The sequence below is a fragment of the Mus musculus genome, chromosome 2, assembly GCF_000001635.26.
Source record: "Mus musculus strain C57BL/6J chromosome 2, GRCm38.p6 C57BL/6J".
NCBI lineage: Eukaryota > Metazoa > Chordata > Mammalia > Rodentia > Muridae > Mus > Mus musculus.
Window position 1 is genome coordinate 62,359,002 of NC_000068.7, and position 23,114 is coordinate 62,382,115.

General features: G+C 42.1%; 1 protein-coding gene across 6 annotated transcripts in view; it reads right to left on the reverse strand.

The window, feature by feature from the left end:
- Dpp4 (dipeptidylpeptidase 4) overlaps positions 1-23,114 on the reverse strand; it is an 82,243-nt gene that overhangs the window by 28,929 nt on the left and 30,200 nt on the right. For all 6 annotated transcript variants that reach the window (XR_001780739.2, NM_010074.3, NM_001159543.1 and 3 more), the window contains exons 6-15: positions 20,276-20,328; positions 20,096-20,168; positions 19,203-19,323; positions 15,365-15,525; positions 13,754-13,866; positions 5,927-6,062; positions 3,661-3,705; positions 1,608-1,715; positions 1,284-1,351; positions 276-329 (exon numbers count right to left, since the gene is read on the reverse strand). Coding sequence is in view for 5 of the 6 variants with exons in the window: in NM_010074.3 (NP_034204.1) it covers positions 276-329; positions 1,284-1,351; positions 1,608-1,715; positions 3,661-3,705; positions 5,927-6,062; positions 13,754-13,866; positions 15,365-15,525; positions 19,203-19,323; positions 20,096-20,168; positions 20,276-20,328 (932 nt within the window). In the remaining variant the exon portion in view is untranslated. The remainder of the gene's footprint in view (positions 1-275; positions 330-1,283; positions 1,352-1,607; positions 1,716-3,660; positions 3,706-5,926; positions 6,063-13,753; positions 13,867-15,364; positions 15,526-19,202; positions 19,324-20,095; positions 20,169-20,275; positions 20,329-23,114) is intronic.

A 23,114-nucleotide genomic window follows, 5' to 3' on the forward strand; every position in this document is an offset into this window, starting at 1 on the left:
CACCATAGCAACCCACCAGGAATTTTCTCTTCACCATAAATGTATGTATTAATTTATGATAAACTTAGTCTCCCATAATTAGGGTATGCCAGGGAACACCTAATAAAGTCATTGTTTTGGTGATATATGAATGATAAGTGAAGTAATCTAAGTACTTATAACAATTCCAGTGTAACATTAATTAGGACAAGACAAACATCCAGACAGACAGACAGGGACAAGGAGTAATCTGTCACTGAAAACCCCTGATGTCAGCATCCCAGCAGCACTCTTACTTATAGAGATTTCTTCCTCCTGGCATTTCTTTATATTGGTTACTAATGTAGTATCTGAGAAGAAAACAAAGACAATATATATTAAATATGTTTTACAAAAATGTTAACTATATCCCCTGATCTCCAAGCCCAGGCACACAGGCACACATAGCTGCACTGCATAAGTGTGTGCCCTCTGTCCACACTTGCTGCTTTGCCCTTTCATCCCACCCAGAAGCTATCTCCCTCCACCATCTCTACCCAGGACTCTTTCTTTAAACAGTCTGAAATGGATGAATCCGGAGAGTTTTTCCTGAATTGGAATGATAAGTAAAACATCCAAAACAGAGCTTTTACAAGAAAAATATGCCTGGACAGCTAGCTTGAAATTGAGAACCCCCGCCCCCACCCCAATCCTGATTTCTGTCTTCTGTGTTATTACATAAGCTGCATAGCTGTAGGGGCTGTATATTCCAGAATGTGGCAGAGCTCCTTCTGTAAAGTCTTCAGAAACTACTCTGGGCAATGGCAAAATTCCTCTGTGATGAGGCCAATGCAGGAAGAGCCCAAGATCCTAATGGAAAGTTAAATGCCTTTTGCTGACAGCTCATGTATGCTGTTAGTAGGCGCTTAAAGCAGAGCTTGCCATATTCCAAAGAGCAAGGCCGAGCCACCAGCAGAGAAAATTGCCTTTCTCAGTCTTTCCTGGAGCCCATGTCAGTCGGAAGTTAACAGAAGGCAGAGTGCCCCTGCAGCGAGTGGAGTGGCCCAGGACGTTCATGAGAGATTGCAGCCCCTCCAGTGCAAAGCAGGTAAAACCAAGAGGTAGAACCACTCAGTGGCATGGTGTCAAATCTGCTGAGCGTATGTGAAAATCATTAAGGCTTCCGTATGTTAAAAAGAAAAGAAGGATTGAACATATTCCAAATCAGCGACTCTTTGTGGGAGATTTTCCTGCGCTTCTGTGAGAGGGTGTGAGTATAACGCACGGGTTTATAGCCTACTTACTGGCTATTAGAGTATACTCACAGATAATCGCTGGTCAGAGCTTCGATACTAATGACTTCCCAGGCTCCTTTTGTAATAAATGTACAGTCCTGGTTGGGGTTTTAAATATGAGATATATTAGATTCCCCTAACAAAGTCAAGCAGAGGATTTAATCACTTATATCAGGAAGTCAAATAAATTTGAGGGTGCTTTTGGGGGCATCAATGTCCCATTCTGCTTCATCCAATAGACCACTGAAGAATCTGAATTAGTGTATTTATGCACACTGCTCAATGTCATGAAATGATTTCTGTTTCAGTTAGGGAAGGAGGTCAGCTTGGAGTCTGCTGCACAAGCACACTCACTTTCTTATCTTTCGGGAAGTGGCAGATGTGTTTGTAGCCATCTTTGTCGCTGATGATCTTATAGAAGCTGCTTCCATCAGAGGTGAAGTGAGGTTCTGCGGGCCTAAACTAGACAATGACAAAGCAAAGAAATGTCACCATGCCAGTCTCACCTCAGGATTAACCCTAGTTTCTGGAAGTCCTCTCTAATCCCTGCATCCTTTGCTTGTCATGTGAAACAAAGGACCTCAAAACGAACATTGTCCTAAGTAGAAGATGAGGAGCAGAGAACAAGCTCACAGGCTACTCTGCTGAGGTCAGATGGGAGGATGCACACAAAGGTGCCCACGGCAGATATTGAACACACAGAAATGTTTCCATTGTTCTGGATCGTATCTTGCAAGGATAATGGAGACTCCCAACCATATGGGCATGCAACCTAAACACTCTCTGTTGGAAGGAACTTCCTTGATATTGCAAGTGCACTTTCTCGAAGGCATCTAATTATCTAACTGTTTCAGGTTGGAAGTGGAAATTTTCGTTCCCGTTTTTTTTTTTTTACTCAATTCGTTTTGAAAGTCAGGCTTAGTCTTTAACCACTCCTGGACTACATGCCACCAGGAATCTCTGCCATAGATTTCCCATGGAAGCACTTACACAGTTAGTTTTCTTCTAAGCCTTTTCATTTTGCTAAAGACGATCAACACCTTACGAAAATGATTACATGGGAATGGAGAACAAAAAAAAATTTTTTTAAAAAGTTCAATAGAAGATAGCTCTCAGAAAATTGTGTTTAAATAGAAGAGGGGACTCTTCCCAGCCTGGAAAGACCACGTTGCGTTTTAATTTCTATTTCCTGGTTACGTCGCTAGCAGGTAGAGGATGGTCTTTTAAAATTGTTGGTTCGCTTCACCCTGAGTGTTTCCTCTCTCATCCTCTCCCCCCCCCCCCCATCTGGGGGAGAGAAGGGAAATGCTTGCCTCTTCTATTTAGTGATTCAAAGTGAATTCATTTATGAAGCAAGCTGAGGCGTGCAGTACACTTTGTGTTCTCATTACAGAGTGCTTAGGCACAATCCCCTCTCTAGACCCATGTTCACAGCCTTATCTTTTTAATACATTTCCCTGTTTCCCCTGGATGGAGTTGTGCCTAGTAGAAATGTGTGAAAACTGGCATCTGTCTGGTTAAATACAGAGAGGAAAAAACATATTTTTTTTCAGAGAGTCGTGAGGAAGTGTAGCGTGTCTCTTGCCATGGAGGAAACCACTTTTCTTGTTGGCAAACCTCTCTCCTCTGCCCAATCAGTGCCTGGAAAAAAAGGACATGGGAATGTTGTGGTAGCTCCCAGCCCAGCAGAGAGGGGTCTTCGTCTTCCTGGACTGAAGCCTCACCTCTCTCACCCGGAAGATGGGAAGTGGTTACAGTCTTTGCTTCACTTCGTTACCCTTTTAAAAAAGCTACGTACCGCCGTCCAGTTTTCATCTTCCCCATAAGGTGTCATGGTGGCTGGAGTCCCTCCCCCTGACCCCGTGCTTTCTTCCACAGTCTCAGACTTGAGTCTGAGGTGCTGTGCATATACATGTGTCAGGTGGTGGTGAGCAGGGCAGTGGGTCTCTGAGGGTCACCTTGCTTTCCCAGATAAAGTGCATCCTCAGAGTGCCTACCAACATGCGCTTTCCTCCAGAGAGGTGAGCAATGGACATTATTGAATTGGTACTGTTCCTGATGGCTGCCATCCAGGCTGGACTGAAACCCTTTTTCTGCCTCCAAAGCGGAGAACTCAAACAACAGGTCAAGCAAGTATGTTCTGCATCTTGGCAGCCTTTCAGCTCACTGGAAGCTCCAGTTGCCTGGAGATCACGCTTTGCTCGTCAGTTCTGCTCATGACTTTGGTGTCGGACTTGTCTCTTCGCCTTCTTGGGTGTACAGTAGGAAGCACAGCTAACACTGAGACACGACCTGACTCACGTTTCCATCAGTGACAGCACAGTGCCTTAGTATAGGACAGCCACACATTAACCGGCTCTGAGTAGCAGGCATGATGTCTATAAAATCTATAACTCAGGACACTTACTCTTCCGACCCAGCCTGTGGTACTCATTTCAACATGCTGCTGCTCCTGGGGAGAAAAGACAGTGCAGTGTTTTAAAGAGAAGATGGTGGAGTCCTTTTATGCTTTCTCTTTCTTTTAAAGATGAACGTGTCCTGTATCTCAAACTGACAATATGACCAAAGCCTTTAACTGACCCTGTGTCAGCTTCCTAAGCACTAGGGTGATGTGGGTCCACCCCCACACTCAGGTTTACGTAGTGTTGGGAACTGATCCAAGGCCTTCAGGCATGCTAAGCCCGTAATCCAACAACTGAGCTACTTCCCTAGCCCCGTACAAGACGCCACACATGAACTTACACGTATGACAAAAGAAAACAATCTTTCATCCTTTAAGTCTGTGTATGTTCGTATTTATTTCTCTTTTTTCTTTTTATTTTCTTTTATTTTTTTTTCCTCACATGATTGCACTTGATCACTTATCTCTGTCCCTTGGTGCTGGCCTGAAACTCCAACTGGCCTTTTAAATCTGATATGCACAGAACTCGGTGCTGTTCTTCAGTTTCCTATAGCCCAGCCGCCTGTTCTCAGACCTTTTCTTAGCCACACAGTCTAGATTCCTTCTCTTCTCACTCCCTTCTTATGGAAATCTCCCTTAGCCCCTTGCTTCAGCCCTCTGTCCTTTCCTACAGAGACTCCCATCATTCACATCTTCAGGATGCTCTTAGTGGGCTGCTTCCATGGTCTCTTAATTGGATGTTATCATTTACTCCTCTGGTCCACTATCCTCCCTGCTCAGCCCCTAGTTGATCACATTTGCAACAGACAACTCGATTCCCATTAAACTCATCACTTTAGAATCCCGACATGGCTTTCCATCCATTACAAGATAAGTTCAAACACCTCTGCATGGCCCCTGAGCCCAAATCTTAAGCACTGGCCTCATTCCCCATCCAGTACCTCACTTCCAGCTTAGGTGGTAAGCACATTCGGTCCCTCTGTGCTCTAAGCTGTTCACTATGGATGTCCTCGCACAATCCCTCAGCTTACAGGGAACTTTCTTATCTGCTCACATAGGACGTCTTATCCTGGCTGGCTCTCTGTCTTCCTGCAAGCCACTTCCTTGTCTTGTTCATCTGGCTCCAACAGAGTATCTGTTATTACCCTCTGTATCTATCTTAAGTCCTCTTATGGCACAATATCCTGATATTGTGATGAGTCAAGCAGCAGAAAGCAAAGTGCTTTAGAGTTCAGGTGTGTCCTGTGACAGAGGCACTTTTGAACCTCACTGAGCCTCGGGCTTCACTGTCCCTGTCATGTTGTAAATGTTCAAGGCATAGAAGTGTTATGAAATATCTTTACAACTGCACTCCCTACCAGAACAAAAACAGTTTTTTTGGGAGATGCAGGCTGTTTACTTGATTTAAAAACAAAAACAAACAAACAAACAAACAAAACAATCCCATAGCTTAGCAACGAGGTGGGGACATTTTAAGTAATGTGATATTTTCTTGCATAACAAATGGGTGTGTCAAGATATGGAGCATCACTCAAATTCTCTGCCCTCTGCCCATTTAGGATGCTGGCAGGTAGGTGTGTGTAATGCAGGGCTCATGACCAGAGAGAAAAAGGAGGCACAGACTGGTCATGACGTATATCTGTTTGACTTCGGCTCCAGTCTCTCCTGTGGCTGCCGGCTCTCAAGGCAGTTTTGTGAAATCCTCAGCCTCAGAGAACATCAAGGTATCCTGTCTGGGTACCTCAGCACCTCACAATTTGCTCAACACTCGATTCCCCTCGGCATTGCTGCCCTCTTAGGCTGATGGTTTTGTGTTTACATTCTAAGTTGGGTTTCTGCTTAGAAACTGTTACAGTCTAGTAATAGATTTGTACCTTCCTGGTATTTGTTACCCACATGCTTAGCTAGCTATTTTCCATCCTTTTTATTTTACCCGTTAAAATAACCTTCATTTTGCATATAACCTCATCCTGGTTTTGAACTCGGACACCAACTTCCGTCCTCAGGATTTCTCGCCACTCCTTCCCCCACCCTCCCAAATGATCACATCCATACCTACCACACCACGACTAGTGTGCAAAGGAGAAATGGAAGATCTCTTGGATATCGAATATCAGACACCAAGACTGACCTCCTGCTTCAGAGCTGGATATGGACTCGGGGACAAGAGAAACTAAAACATTTGCTGATCCCAACCTCCACTCACTCGGATGACAAAGACCCCTCATGTCACATGCTGTTGGAACAGCAGAGCATCCCAGGGAAATCTTACGGATGGACAGTTCCACGTTAGGTTGATCTTATCATAGTCACAGATAGCCATCACGGAATAGTTCTGAATCCTCCTGAGCCACTGTAGTGAAATTCTTTCTTCTGTAGCCCACACCACATCACATAAATAGTGATCCCTGGAGATAAGAAGAGGGGAAGGGTTTTAGAAATAGTGTGGTCGGGGAGATGGCACAGTGGATAACATGCTTGCCTTGCAAGTATAAAGATTAAAATTCTGACCTCCCCCACTCCCACAGTCCAAGTAAAAACCAGGCATCTATGGTGACCACCTATAATCCCAGCACTTAGGTGAGAGGCAGAAACAGGGGATTCCCTAGGTCAACCTTGTAGTTAAACTAGCCTGAATTGGTAAGGTCGGGGTTAGGTCAGAAGCCCTGCTCAATAAATAAGAGTAAAGAATGATGCATAAAGATGCCCATAGAGACCTAACTTCAGGTCTCTACAAGCGTGAACACACATTTCCCTGCACACATGCTAGCACACACACACACACACACACAAACAAGAAATATGAGGTTTTTCAGACTTTGTTGCAAATGAATATTTTACTTGATAAAAAAGAATCTAGTCTGCTGTGATTTGAATATATAGGGCCTCCCATAGACTCTTGTTTTTGAATTGCTTGGCCCAGAGGGAGTGGCAGTCTTAGGTGTGTTGGTGGAAGTGGGTCACTGTGTGGGTGGGCTTTGAGGTCTCCTATGCTTAGGCTATGCCCAGAGTGGTACACAAACTCCTTCTGTTGCCTTCTGATCAAGATGTCGAACTCTCAGTTCCATGTGTGTGCTGCCATGCTTGCCAACATGGTGATAACTGACTAAACCTCTGCCTGAACTGTAAGCCAGCCCCAATTTAATGTTTTTCTTTATAACAGTTGCTGTGGTCAGGGTGTCTCTCTCAGTCATGGCGTCTCTTCACAACAATAAAACACTAAGATAGACTAATGGGAAGTAGAATTTTACATTATTAGGAGAACCATTTAATCACAGAACACTTTCTCTCCCCTTTAGCTTAAAATACAACTCGATTTCTGAAAGAAGTTGAAGTATATCTAACACAAAAAAAGCAGCAGACACATCCTAAAGTGGCTTAACTCACGCTATTGAAACCATATTTTTAGGACAGTAAAGATTGAAACCATATTTTTAGGACAGTGAAGTCCCTATCTTGACCCCTGGTACCAGGGAGTCAAGGGTGAAACTTTCCCAACTCCGCTCTGCTGCCTGAGAGTAATTCTGTGAGGTCAGGGACACTTGGAACGATGCTATAGTTTTCTAGTAAATTAACATACTCCCTGCCCCTGGTCAGTGTGCTTCCTGCAAAGCTACTGCTGCTAAATCAGTGTCCCTATCATCCAGGAGCTAATCAGAGTGCAGTGTCTGAGAGTGTTTCTCCACCTCCTTTCTCCTGGAAAGGAGCCAGGGCCCCTACCCTAGCCCATCTCTTCTGCCCTCACCCAAAACAGGGGAGTCAAGTTAGCAGCAGGAGAGGTTCGCAGGGTAACCTCTTACCCAGGACGAATAATATATCCTTGAAAATAACTGGGAAGAATCAAAAAATAAGACACAGAAAAATAAAGTTTTTCAAAAAGTAATATTCTATACCAAAGATTAAGAAACATTTAGTTGAGGAACCAGATAGTAATTTTTTTTAGTTTTTGTGCTCTACATGTTGTCTGTCACATTGCCCCAATAGGGAAGCAGCTAGAGACAATGCTGACATTAATAAGAGCAGCTGTGTTTCAATATAAAGATTCAATTGCAATGTCATGGATGTCTTTCTTTTTCTTTTTTTTTAATGGCACTTGTCCCTTTCATAATGTAAAACCATGTATAGCTGTGAATGATATGAAGACGAATGCAAGCCAGGATGGATTTGAATCGTAGATGCTTTTCTGTTAGCCCTGGTTCTACTCCACTCATTCTTGCCCATTTAGATCCAGTAAACAAACACCACCACCATAACAACAAACTCTTTGGAGACCAAAGCGGGCAGATTGTTGGAAGTTCAAAGCCAGCCGAGGCCATAACAAAAGACCATGTCTTCAAAACTCAAAAGGAAACTCTATGGAGAATCTGATGAGTTTTATGAATGCATTTGTTAGGGAGAAAAAGTCTCTCTGCTTAGAGACACATGTCGGGACCCAGAAACATTCTTCCTCATTTTAAAAGTGTTCTGGTTGCAGAGAGGCAGGTGAGAGCAAGAGAACTCTTCCATGCCCCATGTCACCTATGGTAGGTAGCTTTATCTATGAAATCTGTGTTATATCTTATAGTGTGGCTGTCCGTGCTATAAAGCCACAGCTGCCATTTAAAAACACTGAGTAATGGAATATGGGCGAGCAGACAGGAAACTCACGTGCATTGGTCAACTTACGTGTCCTGGCCACCTTCCCTGTCCATTTCTAGATAAAGGTTAATGAACCTGGGTCTGATACCTTAGTCACTGTCAGTGGCTTGGGATGTACTCCAGGCTCCGAGAGGGCTCAATGGAGGCTTCTCACCAAGGCTGCAGACAGTCTATTTTAAAACATTTTTATAAACACACTTTCCTCTAATCACAGCCCTGAGAGAACATTATGCCAAGGTGACACTTCAGAGTCATGAAAAAGACATAAAGGGATGGATGGCTTACCTCAACTCTTGACTCAAAGGTTTAAGTCCCCACTGTAAATCAAAAGAACATGCCACCACAGGGATTTCCAACTACCTTTTGTAGGATAACACGCTGACTGAGGAGGGGGACCAATTCCTGAACAAACTTCCGCTCTTGTAGTGAGCAGGAAATACTAAGGCATTCCCCCACCTGTAGCCAAGCCTCCTTCTGAGCCTGGGTCTCTTGCCTTAGGTTGGGCAGAGGAACCCAACAAAGACTTCCAAGTTTTGGAAATGCATCAGTCACCAGGAGAATCTGGTTGGTTTTCATGACAAAGCAGTGAATTTCTGGACTTATAACAGTTTGTACTCAATGTGAACGTGACTCTGTGGAAGAAACTGGCTACTTCCCATAAGACTCATAATCACTCTGTGAGGCAGGTACCCGTGTGGTTTCTGTCTAGCAGACGAGGAAACACAAGTGCAGAGATGTTAAGTGACTTTCCCAGGATCAACCAATCGGAAACCTCTGGAGCCAGGACTCAAATCAAGCAGATGGCTTCAGATTCTCCTGTCTGTATTTGTGCCTCCTGCAAATATTTTCCTATCTTACTGGGAAGTCCTGCTAGTTCATTCCACTCTTACAGTTCCTAGAGTGTACAACTCCTTTCTCAATGAAATCCACTTATTCCTTGAGAGTTATGTATATGCTAAATTTTATGAACAAAGTCAGCTGGTTGCACTCCTATGACATCCTGCTGTGGCAAATCTTGCAAAGTGACTTCTTGTCCTGGCAAAGAGGAAGCATTTCATACAAGGCTTTTTAGGTGACATTGCTGCCTCTAATTTGTGTAAATGTTTCAACTGTACATTAATGGTGTTTATGCTTTGCTAGCTAGAAGGAATAATGGAGGGGAAAATGCTACCCAGAGCCACTGCAGCCTGGGACTAATTAATTCAGTGAGTCACCAGAGGAAGCAGGCGTACTTCCAGTGCCGGCCGTGGGCTCCATGCCACCTATTGCTCTGATAGGGATGCCAACCCTCCTGGGTCCACTGACAGATTGTTGAGAAGAGGGATGGGTGGGGAGGGATGCAGGAGGGTTGAGGGAAATAGCATTGTATAGCACACAAGCTTAACTGTCTTCTTTCTTACGGGTATCACCTGCATGTTGGCTGGGCAGATGGAACTCCAGTCCAGTTTACCTCTTGCCCAGCAATCTCAGGCTTTGATGAGCCTAGTGTATAGACCAAGGGTCATCTGGTATTCAGACAGATAAAGGGAGTCTTTATCTACTGTGTCCCTTAAAGTACGGGAAAAGAAGGACAGGGTAAATCATTAGCTGAGTGTGATGGGCCTTCAGGCTTTTCACTGGATATTGGAGGGGGGGTGTCACCTCCCTAGACACACTCTCTCCAGCCCTGTAGTTTTAGCCTGAAGAATCTGCAGATAGCTAGTCAGAGGGAGAAAAGAGGACTTGGTACACAGGATGATTTTGAAAGTTATCTTTGGAGCTGGCTTTGGGGATTCATTCCTGTGCCATACACATTCAGGAACACATGGAAAGCCCAACTTTCTTATCCACACATCCATTTATCTACCAACCCATCCATTTGGTCAACTGGCTTATCTATTCAATTATTCTACAGTATCAGACACTGTGTCTCAGTCACCCTTCTGGGCACCAGTTACTATTATAAAATTGACCCCTCTCTAACAGATCTTGTCTTACTTCAGTTGGCCCTGGAAACACAACTCTAAAGAAAAGTTAGAAATTTCACAACATCTGTGTTGTGTACTCTTTCCTCTCAAACATTTTGAGCTCTTGGATTCCCATTTGGAGTCAGTGCATACCAGCAGCTCAAATAACCTAATCAGCCTCAAACCTCAATCTTTGAGGGTAGCAGAGAGGCTCGTGCTGCTCATATTCTAATTCCTATGAGTGGCGCAGAGCAGACTCAGCCACTAAAAGGACTCCACTTGCTGGAAGCCTTAGAAAGAGTGACAAACAAAATGAGTGAGGAGACCTGGACAGAGCCGGAAGCGTGCTGCTGAACTTGCTTGGTAGTCTACTCAAGGATCTAGTGAGTCACTAGGGGACCCACAAGGCAGTGACACAGTAAGTATGCCTTGTCAAGACTGCCTTGGTCCTGGGGGCTAGGGGGGTCTTTTACTAAAAGCATGAAAGTGTTGTCTCATCAAGCAAATGAATACTTTCCCCAGGTGGACCTAGGGTCTCATTGTAGAAAAGCTACAATCTCACCAATACTAACAGAGACCGCAGCTGTATCTTAGATTCTCCCCGGAATGCTTCCCTGTGACATTTCCTAAGACAGACATCTCGTTGGTAATATGATCAACATCCAATAGCACCAGCCAATAAGGCAGCCCTCACCAAACCTTTAGCTTAAGGAAGTATGAAAGAGCAAAGAAGTAAGGTGACTAATTCGTGAAGTCCTTAAGACTTGGCTAACTCTTCTGAGCTCAGCACTTTCCCACCGTGCTTTGAACGGTACTTTCTTGGCAGGGAAGACACATTTTCATCATCTGTGTGACCATGGAGACAATATCCTAGGCTGTTGTGTGGAATGAGTGAGAAACCAAGGGCAGATCACTAACTATCCCAGGCCACAGGAGAAGTGTTCAACAGTAAATGTAACTAGTCAATCATTGTGTTCTAGTGTCAAGGGTCACACAGTACCTGTAGCTCCTCCCAACACTTCCAACCTCACCCCGTCCTATGCTTATGTAGCTGGGGTGGGGGGAGGGGACCAGAGGAGTGAAGAACTGAGCCTCCCTTTCCCCAGCTTCTAGGCAGAGAGATCTCTTGGTTCTCAGCCTTGTCCTATTGGCCCACAACTCCTCTCTTGGCCCACTTGCCCTCTCTCCTCCTCTCTTTCTTCTCTTCCTCACTTGTTCTCCCTTGTTTTTCCTCCCCTTTCATGGCCATTTCAGTCTGCTGGCCGTGTTCAGACTGTTTCTCTCTTTTCTGGGCCCCTCCTGATGCCTCGGGGCTGTTTCACCTTCCTCAAGTCACTATAATCCTTCTCCTCATCCATGTCCTTATTTTCACTCAGGAAGCAAATGTGTCCGTCCTCCTCATTCCTAATTCCCATGTTAACTTGCTGTGTGATTTAAGCAAATTGCTTTTGCTCTGTGATTCCCCAGCTCACGAGCAGTGGAGTTCTGACAGTTCTGGAGACCTCCCTAGGTCCCTTCTACTTTTTTTCAGGAACCTCAGAGAAGGAGTGGGGACAAGATTGAGGCTTGCCCCACACTTGCAGCAATCTTCCATCTCTTTTTCCAGAAGAGTGCCACAGGATTATTGCAACAAAATAAAGACTTTCAGGATGTTTCAAAAAGTTTGGTAACCACTTTTGAAGTCTACAGTAGTTCTAGTTGGGACTGTTTTCTGGGCTGCACTTCTCCAGACAAGTGTTGGCTACAGGTTGAGAGGTCCTAGAGCATACATCCAGGCTTTCCCTGGGCAGCCTTTCCCATGTCCCTTGGGTTCCACCTCAGTGCTTCCCCTCCAGTTCCCTGCGCCAGGCAACCCATTAGTGCACATTCTGCAGGAAGCTTTCTTTGATCCCTCTGGCCATAGAAAACCCATCACCCCTGCCAACTTGGGATGCGACCAACCTGATTCGGGTCACTTCATTCTCCTAGCTGTTTATATGAAAGTTTGGTATCTCTTCCCTGATTAGAGGGGGCCCAGTGTCACCCGCTTTTTGCACACCTTGAATTTGTAAATTGTGTTTTTTAAATCAGTGTTTATTTAAGAGGTTTCGGGGTTGAAACGACAGGCTTTAGAACCTTTGGGTATAGTTTTATATCTTGGGGGGGGGGAGAATCTCATGGAATTTCTTACTGATAAGATTCCTTTCCTGAATAAACGTATTAGTACAATAATTTCTAACCAAGCTAGTAGATTATCAGTGTAGTGCACAAAGATGGTGTCAACTGAGAAGAACAGTATGCTTTACTGTTGCTCTCATGCCATCTCTGGCTCCCTGAGGGCACCATCTGTAGTCACAGAGAAAGATTCTCATAATCCCCCTTCCTATCCAAAGAGCCTGACTGAACAGGCCCTCCCAAGGTTAAGGTCTTTTCCTTAACCTTTGAACCTCATTCTCTTATCTGTGCAGAGGACAAGTCATAATAGCTGTTGGGAAAAGAGCTGCTTAAGATAACTTACACAGTGAGAGAGATCATGTGTTAAAGCCTGTTTTGGGCACTCAGGAGATGCTCAGCACATGATAGCTGCTACTTAAAACAAACCAGCATAAATAATAGAGTGAAATGAAGAGCTACATAGAAAATTACACATGCTCTGGTTTTTATAGGAAAAATTAGCCAGGTTCTTACAGAGCTTGCGAAGCAGGACTTCAACCATCTGAGATGATGTAAGCAAATTACATCTTGAGAGTTAACCATCTATTGGGGGTTCCCAAATGTGACCCACAGTTTCTCTGAATGCCTCTGGACCTTTGGGGAAGAATTATAGCTCATCCAAAATGAGAGTATTCAGTCCTTTTTTAAAATCGTTTTTAAACCACTGTTGAGCTCCTAAAGCAAGTCCCAGATTTGGGAATTGTTTCCCAAGAGGCACCTAAGGAGCTTCAGGAGCTTCACAATAAAAATGTGTAGGCTTCAGACTAACAGGTCATAGCAGGGCCACCAACTGTGGTAGACACATTATGCTGTAGACAGCATATTGCCATGCCCAGAGAAGTCTGCATGGTTCTCAACCTGCACTACTGCTCTTCTCCCTCACTGGATCCTGTTTCTCTCTGTGATGCCTCTGAGACTCCAGAACATACCTTCTATAGAACCCTGGATTTCCTCTGCCTATAGTAGCCCCACAAGGTATCCCACAGAGACGTTCTACTCTAGCCTTGTGTGTTCTCACTGGAACCCCCTGCCTAGCTACCTGCACCTTTGTCCTTTGGTTTTATCCTTTTTTGCCACTTGGTGTTTTAGACTGATACGTGTTTGTTCATCTGGTTATTGTCTGTTTCCTCCAGTGATGCCTGGCAGCCCCGTTCACTGTGCATACCCATCACAAGAACCACACCAATGGAAAGTCCCCAGACAAAAGAAAGAATCAAGGATACAAGATGATGCTATGATTGATGTTGCCACCTGTGTCTGAAATGCTCTACCCAGGTAGTGGAAAGCGATCTACACCCAAGCACTCAGGTAGAGCATCTTACCCTCTTGCCACAGATGCAGGAGCAGGGATTTGGATGGGAGCCGCACTAGAGGATGAGCTGAGAGAGTCTATATTTACAATAAAGAACTTTACAGTTGGATTCACAGCTCCTGCCTAGGGGGGGGGAAAAACCACAGAATTGATAATGATTAAAAAAAAAAACAGCCTCATCATTACATAAATTTAAGCTGCATTAAACTATCTGAATTATGGCTGTAGAATCATAACAATAGGATACCATCAAACAATTTAATAGAAATAAAATGAACATAAAGAAAATCCTTTATGTGTTCAGGTTAAAAAAATTGTGTGTGCATGTCTGTGTGCCTGTGTGTGTTTATAAAACATGAAGGTCCAAACACTCATATTTAAATCACGCGTGTTTGCTTGCTCAGAATCTGTGTGCTTTGTGCCGGGAGTGGGGGTGGGGAGACAAATGTCTTTTTTTTAAAAAAGCAACTCCATCATTTGCCAATATATTCAAATTCTATAGCACAAACATTTTGGTGGTTCACTTGTATAGTATCAAAGGCTTGGTCCACCAGGAAAATAAGCCTGAGGCCAGAGCCAATCGTGCTGATGTAGTAGGTGTCACCTTCATGTCAAGTTCAGGCTAACCATGCTGGGGCTCAACAGTCAATATTACTGCAGAAGTCTCTAAGCGCTTTAAAAATGTACACATGCATCTTCTATTGACAGATTAGTTAGAAATAATATGAGTTTTAGAGATTGTTTTATGGAGATTTTTCCCCCTCAGTTTCACTCATCAAAAAATAACATTCTCTGAAAACATATCTCCATATTTAATTTAGGATCTTTTTTCCTTTTAACTTCCTCTCCCTTCCTAAAATGGCAGATCTTCATAAGGCAAATTAAGTGAGTTGGTAAAAATAAAAACTCCTTTTTTTTCCAAATCATTTACGGCAGAAATACGTTGTTAGCTTTTCCTGTAGACGACGACACTGTGGCCGTTTTTGTTATGGTGCTGAAGAATTCCTGGCTCCCTTCTAAAGCCCTCTCCTGGCTTATACTGCTTGACAAAGATCCTTGATTTTAATACACACAGTGTGGATAGCAGGGAACAATCTTGAAACCCAGGATGCGGCACGACTGTCTCAAATGTAGGACGTGCAAAACTCACGTCAGTGCCAAACCTGTAACAGAGCCACTGAAACTCGTCATGCACTGTATCCTGTTAATTAGTAATACAATCTGATATATAACCAGGCTTTTCAACTTCAAATTCGGGCTCATTCCAACGTCTACAAATGAGATGAGCTCCTGATTCAATTACAGCCTCCCTTTGCCTTCATTCAAGCATTTCCTACCCCGCCCCTACCTCTTTCAAAATCATTTTCACCATCTTTTTCTGCTTGTCATTTCTTAGAGGTTTTGGAGAAATTACAAAACCTTAAATCACACTCTTTCCTGGGATAATAAAAATACTTTAAAATTGCCCAGATGCTGTTGACTTCAGCAAGAGAAATCAGAGAAAGCTGTTGAAGAGAGACTGACAATATTTTCATTAGCAGGAAGGGATTAAATGCAACCATTCTCTCCCCCCCCCCCCCCCATCAAATTGCAGAACCAAGATCTGAGCGGGAGCAGAGACCTTTGGGTATGGAATCCACACTGTCTTGGGGTACTGCAGTGACTCATCAGAATAGAAGGAGTATTCAATGAGCGGCACTCCTGTGTCGTTAAACTGGGCATAAGCTAGAAACGTGTTGTTTGGAGACCACCACAGTGCAGAGTAGGCACCGAAGACTTCCTCTGGAAAAAAAAAGACATAAATTGTTCTGTTACAAGAAAGCTGATAAATTGGCTTTGGCATTCAAAATATTGTTCTCATTAGCTTTAGTAATTATAGTAGAGTTCAACTAATGAACCGTTTCACATTTGCCGGGGTTCCAAAATCAAAGTAATACAAACGAATAAAAATAAAATCTTCAAGGATATATCTAGATTGTAAAAATAAGTCACCCATTGGACCATTTTAGAATATTTCAGTATGCAATATTGGATATAAGCTCTATATTTTTTCTTTATCTTATAATCCTCTAAATTTATGCCTCAAAACATACTAAAAGTAAATTTCACACAGGAGGCTGGTTTTCCTTTCTAATTTTCAAACAGTCAACATGCCAGCGTATTCTCCCTGCCTGGGCTGAGTTTTCACTGAGTCCATGGGGTACTGGTGGGTGGTGCCTAGCTCTAGACTATCAAACCAACATGGTGCCCAAAGTTTAGTATTCTGGCACAAATAAGGTGTGGGAAGGATGCATTTCGAATGGAGAGAATTCCGCAGACCCCTACAGAGAAACATTTCTTTTGCCCAGCCTAGAAACTGAAAGTTCCCTGCCTTAAGCCCCTCCTCTGGCATACAGAGAAAGAAAATGAAAGGTAGACCCAATGGGGAGAAAGGCACGGCTTTCAAGTATATTGATGGTCTCCTTTTCAAGCTCTGACAGAGGCAGTTCCTCACTAAGATTACCAGGGAACCTGTCCACAGGACATTTGATCTCAGGCTTCTAAAATACTCAGATCTGCCTTGTCAACAGTGGACTTAAGATGCAGATTGCAGTGGTGTGAGTCTGGACTCCCACTCATGTAGTTAAAATATTGGCCCCCAGCCTGTGATGAGACTAGGAAGTGGTGATTAGTTTACGATTTGGATCCTCTTGAAAGGAACTTGGGTCACTGGGATTGTGACCATGAAAGGGATGTTGGGACCCCAGGCCCTTTCTTTTTGCTTCCTCATATCTGTGAAAGAAAAAGCTCTTGTATAGCATGTCCTGCTGCTAGAGACAAAGCAGTGTGGCCAAGTGGCCAAGTGAGGCAGAACCGAGTCTCTGAAATCATGAGTCAAAATAAATCTTCCCTCATTTAAAATGTTTTCTTCTACTTTTCTTTTTATAGTGATCGAGAACTGATAAGCATGTAGGTAGACAGTGGAAAGCCCCAATCTACATTTCATTTGATGGCATTCCATAAGAACCAAAGCATCGACTCTAGGATCTTAAGCTTAGGAAATTATGTATGCCAATCAGATTTCAGATCATTAAAGGCTCTCTGCAACTGACTGGAAAATACATTTACTTTTGTTTTAAATTATGTATCTGTGTGTATGTCAGTATGTGTAAACATGAGTGAAGGTGACCTAGAAGGCCAGAGGTGTTGGGTCCTGCTAGGACTAGAGTTACAAACAATGGTGTGGATGCTGGGAATAGAATTCAAGTTCTTTGCGAAAGTCACAAAAAGCCACCGGGTCATCTCTCCAGCTCTCCAAAACCAGATTTCAATAACAGCAATTGTGATTGCAGAAATAAGAAGCAGAGCAATAACATCATGTAACAATTATTTTTATGAGTCTCTGACATTTGATGAGAGTAGTGTCATATGCCAGGGATTGATAGTGGTTGACATTAATTATGCCAGGCAGTCTTCATTAGAACCCATTTTACAGGTGAACCAAACAGAACAGGGCTAAAAAGAATGTAAAGAAATTACCTTAAGTCGCATGGCAAATAATTAGTAGAATCAAGAAGTAACCTGTCAGTTTGGAGAGTGTGATTGGCATCTTACATCACACAGCTCACACCTGGCATCTTACATCACATGGCTCACACCTGGCATCTGACATCACACAGCTCACACCTGGCATCTTACATCACACAGCTCACACCTGGCATCTTACATTACAAGGCTCACACTTGCCTCTTTTTCAGCAGTTTCATTTCAGAACACCTATCCTTTGGTAGGACAGCCTCCTCTCACTTTGACTGCTTCAAACTTGAATTAGGTAGTTATATTTATGTCACACAACTTTATAAACCACATCCAATTTTGTCCACACAGACAGTCCCAAGTGAATCTACTCATAGACCATTTTGCAGAGAGGAAAACAGAGGTAAATTAAGTGAAAAGTTTTAGCCAGGAACTAGAACTCAGGCCTTCATACACTAATTCAAACCTTTTCATGCAGAAGTCCCTCATACTTGGGGTTCAGATCTCAAATCTTAGAATTTTGACTCGCTGAGTCTTGTCTACAATACACTTGCAAGGATATATGCATATATGTATGTACATATATATGATATATCATATGTATATGATACGTATATATGATATGCCATGTCATATACATATGATAATATATGTGTGTATCTCATGTCACATACATATGATATGTAATTAGGATAAGGGTTTTTGTTTTTAAAATTACTTTCAAACACTGATAAGGGGGTATAGCTGGGGCTATGTTTCAGTTAGTACCTATTTCTTAGGCAGAGTGTAATACCTCTAACAATGTAGCTATTTCTCTCTAGGCAGAGAAGCCTCATCCTTAGAGGAATGCCCTTTGAAAACAGTGAGGGTATTTTCCTGCAACCAGTCACTCAGATGTGAACATAACAAATGAAATTCCTTCAGTCACAGTTATGCAGAGGAGATAGCTTAAGTTGTTAAAATTCTTATTGTAGTAAAAGCCAGCTGTTTTCAGAAAGAGCCACAGGTCTGGGAAGAAGCTGTTTCTGCTTCATCTTGAAGACCCTGGAAGACCCTCAATGTTGGGGTGCCCAGCATTTAAAGAACTTGTCATGTCATTGTTGGTTTTAATCTAACCCTTATGGAAATGGAAAGTTGTCTTTCTCTTGACATTATCTCTTCTGCTTGTTATCGTGTCTTACCATTAAGTTAACCTGACTCCCCTAAGAATAAAAAATTAAGCAGGAAGCTAAGAAATAACATGATGAAGAAAGGATGAGTCTGTCTAACAAATATGAAGTACCCTTGTGAATTATTTGGGATAGCCTCAAATACCTTTTATCTTGGCAACCAACACATAGAAAATGGTTTCCTAATAGCCCCTAAATCTCATTCTCCTAAAAGCCACAATATTCCCTTTTAAGGTTTTGAGTATTGTTTTTTACTTATTTTTACTAAATTTTCCTAATCATCTTTGTTTTCTTTAAAAACAGGAAATCACAGTCTGTCCCAGGTTAGTTCAAATGAACACTACATATTCTTTCTAAAACAAGCGATTTCTTTCCTTCTACTTGGCAACTGTAGGCAATATTTATCTCTCTTTTTAATATAGTGGAAGATTTCACTTTCCTTGGAAACTTCTAGGCTAGGTAGGCCTCCTTGGAGGAACATCTGATGCTAATCTGGATGCTGTCATGCCCTGGTAAAGCTAGAAAAGTGACACAGAAAGGCCCTTTGTGGTAGGAAACCAAAGACAAGCAGGGGACTGTGAGACAATGGGGGCAGAAGCTGCTCCAGGAACAGGTAAGGGTTCTGTGTCACTGTGAGATCTAATAAAACAATCTCACCAAATGTTTACGTACAAAGCTCATTTTGGGTCTTACTGACTGCCCCAGTTTTTAGCACGGCTATGTTGAAACATTCTTAAAAGCTATAGACTTTCTGTTTAAAGGTTTAGTCTTTACCTTCATAAACCCAGTCAGTTATTCCATTATATATTACATTTTCTTCTCCTGTCGATGTGATCCTATGACTAGGTAAGTGTGGTTCAACTTTAACGTAAATATCATTCTTCCAGACATATGCCTTAAAAAGATCGAAAAACATATTAATATCAGTAATCATGTTACAATGTGTTTTATGGTGGGTTCTTAAAGTACTATGCAAAGAAGAAGATAACCATAGAGAATCTGTCTCACTAAGAACCTGTTCCTAAATTACAAGTATGCAGTCAACCACCTCGAAATAATATAAAGTTATTAATATGTTGAAACAAAGAGGCTTGCTGCTGTCACTATGGGGACAATGAAGTGTGTCTGTGTGTGAGACGACCTAGCCCCATAGACCATCTGTGTGTGTGTGTGTGTGTGTGTGTGTGTGTGTGTGTGTGTGTTTGATGACCTGACCCAAAGATCATCTACGCAGGATCATCTAGGCTTGTGTTTCTTGTATGGGACATTAGTAGGGGTTATGTAGTGCAACTGCAAAAAAAACATTCCATCTTGTTATTTAAATTCTTTTGGGCTTCTAGTGTTTTTCTAGCACCATAAACAGGAGATACATCTACAGTGATTTTGAAGAGAGATTCAAAAACATTCAAGCACAGCAGATAAGGAGAACATAAGAGTTTTTAATAGGCATTCTTCCCAGTGAATAAGCAACAATAGAATCAAAGTCTAGCACTTTTAATAATTCTACTTTTGGGCCTAATTAAATAGTGTTTGGAGTAATGACCCTATATTACTAATATAAAGAATGAAAGGGCTTTCAAAATGTGTACTTAATACTAGGGGCAGTATCATCTGCCTATGAAAGACTCTAGCCAATCTTTTTCTGACAGGAGGAGAAATGTACTAACCAACTTATGACCTTCTGGTGACCATGTGATCCACTGTGTATTATTTGGAATCTTCTCTTCTGTGATCAGCTGTCTATAGAAAATATAAGAGGATACATTTCCAAAACAATAACCCTGTGTGAGATATCCTTTAAAATTACATTTGAAAAGCCTAGCAGGCTTGATGGGGGGGTCACTGACCTTTTATTCACATCATAAATGTTGTATGAAGCTGTGTAGGAATGTCTCCATTGCTGCAAAAGAAATCAGACATCTCAGTCTTCTGGGATTCCAATAGGCTGGCCATTTGCTCAAGATGACAGGCATGCAAGAGGTCATTGCATAAGTTTCAAATTTCAACAGTACTATCATTCCTTAAATTCTTAGAATTTTGGAATTGAAAACATATTTGAAATCATCCAGTAAAAGGTCATGAAGAGTTTATTCTCTTTTGCATCACCTCTTTCAAGAATCTTTCAAAGGATTACTGTGGGCCCAGGTGTCCGTTTTGATGTTGAGCGATATTATTGCTAGCACAGTACAGCAAGGATGTCTGGTTTTTATTGTTTTTTGTTTTTTGTTTTTAAATAAACTCAAAATTTCCCTTTCACTCACATAGCTTCTAAAATATTTAGAATATTTCTTAGTTTGTCAGAAGTAGTGATGATGAGGAATACTTAATATAAATATCTACTGTTGGAATTTTTAAAGCTATCTGAAAATATAGTTAAAAATTAATATATGTGTGTCTTTGGTGTTAAGCAACCAAGTAGTTGAAAATGAACAGCACACTAAATTCAAGGTAATGAAACAATCCAGTAAAGACCAGTATGAAATAAAACATATATAATGGTGAAAATCAATGGTCAAATGCTGGCTCTGTCAGACACTCAAAACCACTACATACTTAACGAATCAGAGAAATAAGAAATCAGTTTCAGAAACGAAAAGTGAGACAGACACTACAACAGACCTTTACAATCATTAAAAGGTTGAGACCCTTATGAACCTTTAAAAAAAACAAAAACAAAAACAAAAACAAAAACCATAAAACATAGAAACAAGGACATTTTCTTGAAATAGTCCTACAGCTAATAAACACATGGCATCAATGAGTAAGAGTAAAGAAAATTCCAAATGACTTGATCAGCAAATCCCTTAGTATTTAAAACCTACGGACAAATGATTACAACAGCTTTACTCAGAAGTGTCCAAACATGGCAGCGGCTAAGACAGCCTTCAGTAATGGGTGAATGGATTGCTAGATTGTGATTGAGGATAGGATAGGATACCATTCAGAGTTTTTAAAACTATCAAGCAGTCAGAAGGGTTACATACTGAAATTATTACATGGCTTCTTGGAAAAGGCAAAACTATGGAGACATTGGTGCTTGGCTGCAGGGAGGGAAGAACAAACCGAAGACAGGGTACTTCCCACGATAGGAACTCTCATCTCCAGAGCTTGTCAATGTATGTGCTGTACATTGCCACAATTCATGAATGACCCCAGTGCAAAAGTGTAGATTTGAGTTAACAGTGTGTCAGTAGTTGCTCCTGCATTGTCACAGATGTACCATTCTCAATATAGAATGTTTATAGAGAAGACCCAGGAAAGGAAAGTGAGGGCATATGTAGGTACCTTTTGCTTACTTTCAGCAAACTAAGCCTGCTCCAAAACATACTATCTATCGGTTTTGAAATGCATTAGAGTTATGCCTTAGAAGGAGGAGTTCTGTGGTAGCACATTCCGTTTCAATAGAGTAAGCAGTAACTGGAAATGATCCCTATATATTTCCATAGCGTCATATGAATTAATAGAAAATACAGAGGGAAACATGCTAGACTTTAGGGAACTAAGGGAAAACAGAGAGGGAGATGTGATGTGTATGAGTATGCTCTCGCAGTTGTGAAAAAGCGCTTCTATGTGTGTATGTGAATAAAATTAAAGATGCTTTTGAAATTCCTTGGGTGCACATTTGTATTCTCGAATAGTTGCATGGGTAAGAAAGCAAGTCTTCCTATTACTAAATAGCTGGAGTTTAGAACAAACAATGCAGGACTGTTTCAGAAACCAAGCTACAATAAAATTCAAGCTTTGTCAATAAGGAGGAAATTGAGTGCCAGGTAGTGAAACTGAGCCACAGTCAGGGCTCCTAACCTTACCTACTTATCACTTCTCAGCCTCCTACACCCTCATGTCAACAAGTATTTATTAAATTCCCATTTCTCATGTGTCATACATTCCTTTTCTGGATCCTGGATTACTGAACACACTCCATGTTTGTTTCTTGGCAACCTCAAACATAATATTTTCCAAAGCCAAAAGGTGTGGTAGAATCTAGAAATACTAAGACTGAGATCATCTTGGGATCATGACAAAGCTTTCATGAGGTATAAAATAAAATAGATTTATCAATTGCCTTAGTCTATAAGCACTGGTGCCCCCACTTTCCTCCACTGAAGGTCTCCTAACTAAACAGGGCACATGGGAACATCCACTACAACACAGAAACCACAACAAAATGTACCAAGAGCTATGACAGAAATAGGCAAGGAAAGCATGCGGTCCTATATTAGCTCTAGAACATGAGCGAAACCTGTGGGAAAGAAGATTCTAGGACTGAGTTCTTAGTGGATGATTGCCATGGAAAATGGGAGAGGAAACGCTGTAAAATAAAAGCTGACGTGCAAAGACAAGAAAGGTTTAAGATTACCATCTTAATGGGTAAGCTCTGCTGTCTCCCACCCTAAAAACGAAAGTCTCCACTCTATAAGGTCAGAGAAGCTGCTTTGCTAACTTCCGTTTTCCATGTGACGTGCTTCCAAGACCGTCACACATAATCAGCATGGGACAGAGAACACAGTCACATCTCCAGAGTATGCAGCAGGGAGCAGAGATATTAGGAGAACATCCGTACTGGTGGCAGGGTGCCTAGTCATTCCCCTGTGTGTTCAGTCACTCATTAGTTTTTATTTACAACTTAGAAATAGTGCTTGCAGATGTGATGGAACAGGATCTAAAGAACACTGGAAGAAGAAG